Source organism: Branchiostoma belcheri, unplaced genomic scaffold (genome assembly GCF_001625305.1).
Source record: "Branchiostoma belcheri isolate BF01 breed outbred unplaced genomic scaffold, Haploidv18h27 scaffold98, whole genome shotgun sequence".
Lineage (NCBI taxonomy): Eukaryota > Metazoa > Chordata > Leptocardii > Amphioxiformes > Branchiostomatidae > Branchiostoma > Branchiostoma belcheri.
Genome location: NW_017804664.1, coordinates 539,968 through 550,028, shown reverse-complemented (window position 1 = coordinate 550,028; position 10,061 = coordinate 539,968). Strand labels below are relative to the sequence as shown.

Below are 10,061 nucleotides of genomic sequence, written 5' to 3'. Positions count from 1 at the left end.
AGTAAAAGACTAAAATGAAAGACTATGATAGTATCTGTGTTGGTAGAATCCAGAGTTATAGACATCAAGCTTTGTTCCAACACACAAGAAGGAACTGCATCACACATCTGACGAAGGTTGACAAGATCGACCAAAACATTATGGTGAGTTCATTTCTTGTGTTAGAACAAAGCTTGAACTCTACCGGTATACCTATACTAAGACATTAATCTACCCAAGAAGAGAGTCTACAAAGTATAGGAAAATGTGTTTTATTTCTACATGTGTGATGAGAACCCAGTAAAACTTGTACTAGCCCGCGGCTGATATCTGCCCAGTCCTAACCCAACAGACTGTGAAGGGAAATGTGTTTTATTTCTACATCTATCTACATCTACATCTAAATAAATAAACTAAACTAAAATGATACGGGACAAAGTGCCTCACGGCACATCGCGTCCCGGGAAGGAGGTGCAGCTGGTGTGGCAGGTGGTGGTGCGCAACAAAAATATACAAACAGATGAAAAATGATATATAAATAATAAATTGCAAAATGAAAGAAAACCAAACTGTGCAACTATATACAAAAGCCACACCAGAAAACAAAAATGACTCTACAGCTGGGTATTGGCTGGAAGGCCAAGGTGACTGGCCAAACCCGCCTTAAACATATCAAGGGATGTGCAAGATATGAGTGTACCTGGTAGTGTATTCCACTCGATAACGGTTCGAGGGAAATAACTGGCTCTGTATGCCCCTGTCTTGCATGGGATGGTGATGAAGCGTGAGTGATGTCCTCTTGTAATGTTTGTGTTTTTGGTGAGAATGTTGTGTATAGGGATGGCTATCATGTTATTGACTGCTTTATACATTAGGACTAGTCTGGCTTGCTGCCTGCGTTGGCGCAGGGAAGGCCATCCAAGTGTTCATAGGGAAGGCCATACATGTGTGATGAGAACCCAGTAAAACTTGTACTAGCCCGCGGCTGATATCTGCCCAGCATCAGTCCTAACCCAGCAGACTGTGAAGGGAAATGTGTTTTATTTCTACATGTGTGATGAGAACCCAGTAAAACTTGTACTAGCCCGCGGCTGATATCTGTCCCAGCATCAGCCCTAACCCAGCAGACTGTGAAGGGAAATGTGTTTTATGCTCTTTCATCAAATCCCCACAGTTCTCCGTTCCCATGGCGATATCGACCAGACGAGGTGATTACAGAAAGGCGTTTCTGTGACCAGATCTGGGGATGATTCTGGAGGCTCAGCTTTTAACTTGTGGTTCTACTGATCTTACATTGTCTTATAACTGAAGTCTGTCTTCTCTGCTATGTACTACTAATATTATACAGTACTGCTGTACTGTACTACTACTAATGAGTACTATGTAATACGAGTACATTGCAATGCATGAGCAATTTATAATCAGGGCTTGAAATACATGTACAGGATGCAAGATTGGAGCTGTGCACCTCATCTGTGTTGGGTTACAATATTTTGTGAAGGTACTTTTGTACAAGTATACAGCATATTCTTGGAATTCTGCTATGGTAACTGGGGCCTTCACACCACCAGGATAAGGAAATTAGATCAAACTCAAAGCATCAGTTTTGATCTTTGTTGTAATACCTGTCAGTCTACCTTAGTTTATATTGCGCACCCAAATTCTTCCATGCTCCTAAATTTCCGGCCAGGTTAGGTACACTAGTGGGTACTACATGTATTCCCAAGAAGGAATTTAGAGCCCTGCCCCTGACAATACTGAGTCAATGTCTATTTGGTTCATAATTTTCTTCTGGCAGCTAGGCTTGTGTTTGTAACCCAATTCCCCAATTTTCAACCAGAGTTCATAACCGAGTAACTCCTTTTGTTGAGCCCAGGTATGAAAGGCTGCCTGTCTGCCTCACGGTTCAACAGAACTGTACAATAACAATCAGTCTCTGGTCTCATGTCGGTCTGGGAAACCTTTTGTCTGGATGTGTGTTTAATCAACCAGGAACAATTGCCTGGTCACAACATGGGACTGTATACGAGTATGTTTGTGACTTCAGTTGGAAAGAGACATTTGAAGTCAACCTGAAGAAACCTTTTATCTCAAAATTAAGAAACTTTGAAACACACGATTAGTGACATCCTTTCGTTCTTGGCTTGAAGAAAATTGAAAGCTTGAAAATATACCAGTTTCGGGTCTTGGATTTTAATATATTTGAGGCCTGAATTTGAATTCTGTAAATTCAAGATGGCAAACATTACAGGTTGGTATCTGACAACCAGTAAACTGACTTGAGTTGGCCTCTACTGTAATATGGTGTCCCAGAATGGAGGGTGGGATGTTCATTATGGATCAGTCATGTCTACACAATATAACTATGATATAGTGTTATTGGACATAATGAGGGCTTGTCACTCAAAAGCACCTACTATTACAAAAATATACAGAGCCAAACAAGCCAAACAATATGACATTTTCAATAAATACATGATCATCGCAGTGCACTATACAGACTACAGTATACTAACATATCCTATGGTTACTACCCTATCCTAGAGTAAACTAGAGTTCCACGATCCCATACCTTCGCCAAATGATGTTAGCCTTTATAAATAAGAAATATACTAATCACCCTGATTATGCAAATAGGATCCTCGATTGCATGAATTATATCAGTCTGTTGATCATATTCTACACCAAAAGACAGTCTTATCTTAACAAAGAATGCAATTATAGCATTTCCTCATAAATTATGCAAATGTGGTCCTTATTTGAATAAGTTATGTTTAATTATGTTCACCTTCACTTAACTTTCAAACATCCCAAGTATGGAATTTCAGGCAGTTACCACTATGCAATTATAACATTTTCTCATTAATTATGCAAATTAAGTCTTCATTTGCATAATCGATATTTCCCTGTGTTTTTCTCGTTCTTAATAACATATGTTACAAGCTTGAACTTCCTATCATGGAATGCAGCTGATTTATAGAATTTCCTCATTAATTATGCAAATTACATCAATATTTGCATAATTGTAATATCATTATGTCAAGCATCACTTCAGCTACCTACATACCAAAAATCACGACGATCCATCAATCGGTTCTTGAGTTATCCTCTTTTAAACATTTGTCCTTTAAACCCCCCTGCAGTTCTAGAGCAAGCAACTAGGGGGCTCAAACTCATGTCACTTCATCCCCAGCACAAGAGCTACCTGCCATTTAAATTTCGTCACCCTAGCATGTCTGGATCATGAGACATCAAAACCGGAAGTTCAGCTGCAGTACCATGACAAGCCGCCAGGGGGCCCAAAATCTAATCATTTTGAGGTCTCATCAAGACCTACCCACCTACCAAATATCAAGATAATCCATCTAAGCTTTCTCGAGTTATGCTGTTGACAGACACACACACACACACACACACACACACACACATACACGAACGCCTCTGAAAACATAACCTTCTTGGCGAAGGTAATTAAGAATTACAAAATTTCTGTAACTGTAACTTTAACTCTAAGTCACCTGAGTTGAACAAGTTGAAACCTGAGATCTGGTGATAAGGATCTGTGTAATCTGATTCTTCTATAACCCTGTCCTTTTCTTACAAAGGTCAAGTTCATGATGTAACCTTCAGAATGCTGACTTCATTTCCGCTGTGTCTCGCTGACTGAGAAATAGCCTTTATTTACCTATTTATCTGCTTCCAATCTTGAATACATATTGGCAGTCCTTTCAGCTGAAATGGGGTGGTTTCAAGGGAGTCCATTAGTTTATAATTAGCCTACTTTTTTTATCAATCGATAGGAATGTGGAGTATAGATCAATCATCATGTGTACAAAATGTACAGAAATTCAGAAATAAGACTTGGGCCTAGGGAAAAAATGTGTTTCCTGTTTTCTGGAAAAAATTAGGGTCAGTAAGAAGGGATTATCTTTTTTTTTTTGTTTCTTTTTTCTTTTAGACTTATACAATAGTAAGAAAGTAAAACTTGCATGAGGACAGTACACTTATATTTTCAATTTCAGTGTTAGAAAACCGATTGTACAACATTTTATCACTCAGGTGTCTGATCATGGAGCTAGAAAAGGTTGATCAGCTCGAAAAATTATAAACTTATGTCCCTTGCAGGGATCCACCCCCAAAAAGGCTAGGGTCGGCCAGTACAGTTCTTTTCCTAGGCCTTGGTGTATGTAGTGGAAGGCATGTGGTGGATGGACAGATATAAAGGTGTCCGTAGAAACCACAGTAATTAGGATTACACGGTGCGGTTGGTGTTCGGTCCCCCGTGGGTTTGCGGTAACCCGACCCGGGGCTCGGCGGGGTCTGTGTACACAGACGCCCGACGGGGCGCCGCGGACGCTACGGTAAACATCCGGGAAAACCTACGGGCTCAGCCTGCACTCAGTCCCGCCTAGATGTGTGTGGAAACCCCGGTAAATATCTAGGAAAACTCTACCTGCACGGACCCGCTATTCTACCTTGTAGATACCGGAAAATACCGTGGAAAATTTACGGGACCAAGTCGGCTACAAGCCGGAATGTCTGCCGTATACATTTGCGGAACAGCACACCGGCACGTTGTGGTAGAATGTACGGGGCAAGGTTCGCTGCAAGCCCGAAAGGTTGCCGCCGAGGCATCGGTGAACCACTTACGGGGTCGGCCTAGCAGAACGCCGCATTTTGTGTGGGTCAAAGACTTGGCAGGATTTCAGCTTCAAGTCTAAACCCAAACACAACCCCCACACCGCGTGCTAGCAAACCCCTCACAACATGCCGTATTTGTGTGCGTAAAGCTCAGGTCTTTATCGGGATTTCAGACCGCCGCAAGGGACACAAAATCGGGGAAATAATAAACCTGCTCGCACTTCACTGAGAGAAAAGGGAGAGATGTGTGTCAAGTGGGTCTGCCCCCCTCCCCCAAAACATATCCGCTAGGTCGGTTTTACAACCACACAAGCCTGCATCAACAAAATATAGGACTTTTCTGACTTCATTTAGGTCTCATTTTCTCTGCTAGGTCTTAAAATAGCAGCTTTAGCGTAAAGATTTCGATCTAGAAACCCCAAATCCCGGCACAAAACCCAGTAGGGAAGAGGAAGCTGAAAAAATCGGACCGTACCAACTTGAGTTTTGGCGGTTTTGAGTTTTGGCGCTGGAAACTCTGCATCCCCTCGCTGAAAGGAGAGAAGATCTTGTGCAGAAAATACTTGGGCGGGATGTCGGCATCCTTCCCGAGGTAGATCCCCCTCGTCCCGTAGCTTGCAGGAGCGCCGTCGACTTCATCTAGCCCCTCTTCGCGATCGTTAAAAATCCCCTCGCAGTCTTCCGTCACAAGAGACGCCATTTTGCTTCGGTCCCAGGTCGTTGCCCGCTGCTTTATTATGCTAATGAGATGCAAATGAGCTGAGAAGATATTCGTGTAAACATTTGACCACGTGGGCGGGGTTTGATTGGGCCCTACCAACTGGACGTGTGAAGGGGTGTTTTCGGGACAGTCACATAACAAAACATATGCAGATATGCATGTTAAACAAATTGTAATTTATTCAAATTAACTGCAATCTATAATATTATGAATATGTAAAATGAATGTAAAGTAAGAAAAACAGCCGAAAATTTCATGTCAAGTTGTTGTGCTTATCATATTAAATTTTAAACTTTTCTGTAAGAAATATTCTTGCATTCTGAAGTTTGAACTTGACTTTGGTGATACCGACGTTCCCGAAAATGTAAAATAGTTAAACGTTTAAAAAGCTGTAGTTTAAAAAGCTACCGCTAGAGGACGCATAAATTCTGTTCATATATCACATATAAAAATTCGCAAAAATTGTTTATTGTGCTGGAATTATAACAAAACCTTATCAAAACCCAAAACAGAATGAATTAAATTTATCGCACTCATCTATGCAAGATGCAATATAATGTAGCAAGTTTTGGCAAGAAGTATTCCTATGGTGAAAAAAAAAATGCAGAGACAATGGCCAAATATTTCGCAGCTATCAACGTCGATGATTGGGTCGATGTAGGCTAGACATCCAGGTAGAGTACAAGCATTACGTAATGAATAGATGATAATAGATAAAGCAACTCGATACGTTCTGTAAAAGTCAGTCAGACGTTTCAGCTAGATAGCATCCGCTTAGAATTATAAACGTAGTCTATATATGAAAAAGAAATTTAGATTTTTTCTCTCCAGAGTATTAGGGTGTTATCTCCATTTTAGAAGTATTGCGTAGTATATGCTGAGAATATTCATTTATCCGTGAAAATTTTCAGTTTATGACTCAGATCGTCTGAGACGACCCCGCCCTTAACACCTTAAATTTAAACACCTGCGCGGCGCCGTACTTTGATCCTCCCACCTGTTCACCCGACCATTGTTGGGGCGGATCGGATGTCACCTGGATAAACAACACGCTCCGATTGGCTACTGTTGCCTTCACGCCTCGATACGGACCAATGGCGTGTCCCGAGACATACGGAGCCGCATGCTAATTTTATTCTTTCATCATGGCGACGGCAGAGACGCTACACGGGATATCGCTTCCGTGCCAAACTGTGTTTTGATCGCAATTTCAGCCATGTGAAGCCAAAATTACCCCAAAACAACACCAAGAACACTCAGAACAACACTAGTACAGGTGAGTAGTCTTCAAATTCTATAAGATTAGTCCATTTCTAGGCGTATTTCTTCTCTGTTTCGCTCGATGCGTACCTTAAGGTAGGTTGACATAACGGTACCTAAGGTGTTGTACTGGACAGGTGTGATATTTTGATCACCTGTATGGCCAGGTAAGGTGCCTATCAAAACGTTTTGATGTACCGACGTTTGTGTGAGCGTCTTGAAATGTTAATACGACACAATGTGAAAAGGGTGTAGACTTGAAATATGCCAAGGCCCTACGCCATTTTCTTGCATGTTCCTTCTGGTATGTATAGTGTGAAGGAATTCAGCTGTTCCGTGCGCAGGAATCGATTTTCTTCTCTTCGCGGTTTTGAAACAAAGACTGTAGCTGCATTATACTGCCATTGTGTGCACATAAAACCCTCATAAATTTTTCACAAATTTCACCTATTTATACCATATCTGCGAGACAATTTGGATTATCATTTATGAAAGGGAATGACCGTTCGGATGCGCGTAAACAATGAGTACTGAAACCGGTGACATTGTGAGTTATTCCACATGAATTATTCAATATGCAACAGCTGTTTTTAGCTTAACACTATTTTTGAAAATAATTTTGTATTGTGAATATTTTTATATTATCAAAATATCTATACACAAAGCAGTGACATTATCATATGGTGTATAAGGTTTAGGCTATACGTTTTAACTGTTGCAAATTGATACTTATTGTTGGTTGGTTGGTTGGTTTTTCTTTAATGCCCACGATCATGATAATGATCATTCTGGCTTACTCATTTTCACCTGAGCAAAGAGAGGAAAGTAATGTTAAGTGCCTTTCCCAAGGGCACAAGGCTGGTGACTTGGCAGGATTCGAACCCCAGACATCTTGGTTCTTAGCCGAATGATCTGCTGCATTATGCTACACAACCCCATGTTAGCACATACACACAGAAATACATAAATCAACAGGATTAGGATAACCTCAATTCTCCTGACTTAGAGGTGTTGGTCATCAAGATCCTAGGGCCATTAGAAGGGTCTGAGGGCTACTAGAAGCAGATTTTTCCTTAGGCTAAAGTCAAAGCCTCCTAACATCTGCCAAAAAAACAATACTCAAGCAACTGGATATGATTTGGGAAACAGCCAGAAATTTTAGGTAGCATCCACTAGCTTTTGTAAGTGACAAAAAACTGTTTTCTGGCGTATGTTATTACCGGTATGTCTAACCTTCACCGACGTACCACCCAACCTCTGCTTGGATCCCCACCATACAGTGCTGCCATATGGCCAGTGTTAAGCCAATTTCACGGCGCGATGTGGAGCCATGCATGGACAGGTGGGGGTAGCTGCTAATCACCTATTGACAGACTCATTAACCAGTGCTAATTAATGTCATGCTGTGAGAGAACTCTGTACCTTATAATTAGGAGAGTTTGGGTAGAAAAACAAACATAAAACTGTAGAATTATTTTCAGATGTAGAATTACACTTTTGTACATGTCTTTACATAAAATTCATATGTAATTCTACATTTCATATAAATATTACAGGGCCATATTAAAGATAATTTGACTTAAGCATACACCTATTCACTAAAATGCACCTCCCCCACAAACACACACACATGCACAAAACTCAGCATGCACACGTGCGCGAGCGCGCACATGCACGCACACACACACACACATGCACTGTGACACTCACACAAACAACAGTAAAGTACCAAGCCCCCGTATAACAGGTGGTCTTCAGTTGACTACAACATTCAATCTTTTGTCTGGATCCAACCACATATGTTTATCCTGTAGGGTTCTTATATTGACATTAAAGCATGTCATCTGACTGATATACCTGTCTCCTGTTTCTGTATAATTGACTGTACACGCAATTAGCCTTCGGGCATGATTTTGCAAATAAACAACTATAATAGATATTAGAGAAAATGTTTGAAACATCCATTTATGTTAGCCCTATTGCTATGCTGGGTGAATTCTATAGCTCCACTCTTCAGTGGATTTTTTATTATAATGGAATATAGAATAATTATATCTGACTAATGATTTTGTGGCAGAATTGAGATAACGAGCGACTATTGATCTTAATTAAGATTCAGGAGAGAAAACCGATATTCTTAGCTGAGCCAAATGATTATATCCGTCCTGTCTAGTTGAGCTGGTAACATCCTTATAATAAATACACAGGTAAGGTAAATCTGTGTGTGCAATATGTACAATGTAATATTTTCATTCATATATATGAGGCTGACTTTTCTTTTACCATCATTTTGCAGCTAATTGGCTAAATCTCAGGTACTTTACTATAATGTATAGGTCTGGGGTACGGTGGCATCTGTTATCTGGTGCCTTTCTGGGTCAAATGACCACAATTGCTACACACGGTAATTGCCCAATTAATAATGTAGCCAGCAGATTTTTTTTTCTTTACTCAAACTGGAATATGCCTTTAAATTTAGTGAAATTCAGCAGGGAATTTTCAAGACTTGGTCTAAATTTGAATTTTTTTTGTTCTTATCTTTTTATTCTGCCTGGAAATGTGTTGTCTTCATCGTTGTTATTTTTACAATGTATCTTAAATTATTTTCTAGGTCAGGCTGCTGCTGGTTGCCAAGCAACTGTCTCCTAGCGACCAACGATGCCACGCAGGAGATCCCAGCTGACATCCTCCCTCCTCTTCATCTCCATCCTCTTCTGTAACTATGCAACTTCTACTCTAGGTAAGTCTCTACATCTGAGGACAGAAGTATTGTTTTGGGTGGCCGAACAGTTGGTTTGTGTGTGTGTGTGTCTAGACAGAGATGGTTGACAGCACATGGGTGGGGTAAGGACTGACAGGCAGAATGACCACAGGTGGTTGTTAGGTCATCAGAACAGTAAGGTTTGACATGTCATTTAAAACAAAATGGTTCTCTCCATATTGTGCCTTCATGCACTGAATAATATTCTGCCATTCATGTATGACTCTACCATAATTCAGAACCAGAACATTGATTTTTACTGTCCATGCTCTCCATCCATCAACCTGTGTGTTACAGGTCCCAGGGGAGCTTCTATCTACACATTATCTAACATACTGGGTATCATGAGTCCCTCTATCCAGTACACATTATCTATTCATTCAGCATAATGGGTTAGAAGGGTTTTGATGGATGGTCTGATATATTAGCCAGAATAGATATGGAGATGAATAGAAATATGTGGAGATATGATACCTGCAGAACTATTGTCCTAGACCTCCTGGTTTAGTCATAGATTTGTTTTGTTATGTTTTGTTGTACATGTGTATCTTAGTATTTACCCGTGAGCCGTCCAGCCAGGTAGTGGTGGTGGGGCGACCGTTTGTGTGTGTATGCAGTACCATGAGTCTATAGCTGTGTCTAACCAGTGTTTTTCTTGTTTGTTTGTTTGTTTATGTGACAGTATTTACCCGTGAGCCG

At 40.6% G+C, this 10,061-nt stretch overlaps 1 protein-coding gene across 1 annotated transcript in view; it reads right to left on the bottom strand.

Annotated features, from left to right (window-relative positions):
* Nucleotides 1-5,369, bottom strand: part of LOC109462003 — an 11,333-nt gene extending 5,964 nt beyond the window's left edge. Inside the window, exon 1 of the mRNA XM_019758489.1 lies at nt 5,096-5,369. Coding sequence (XP_019614048.1) covers nt 5,096-5,320 — 225 coding nt within the window. The 5' untranslated portion in view covers nt 5,321-5,369. The remainder of the gene's footprint in view (nt 1-5,095) is intronic.
* Between the last annotated feature and the right edge of the window lie 4,692 nt (nt 5,370-10,061).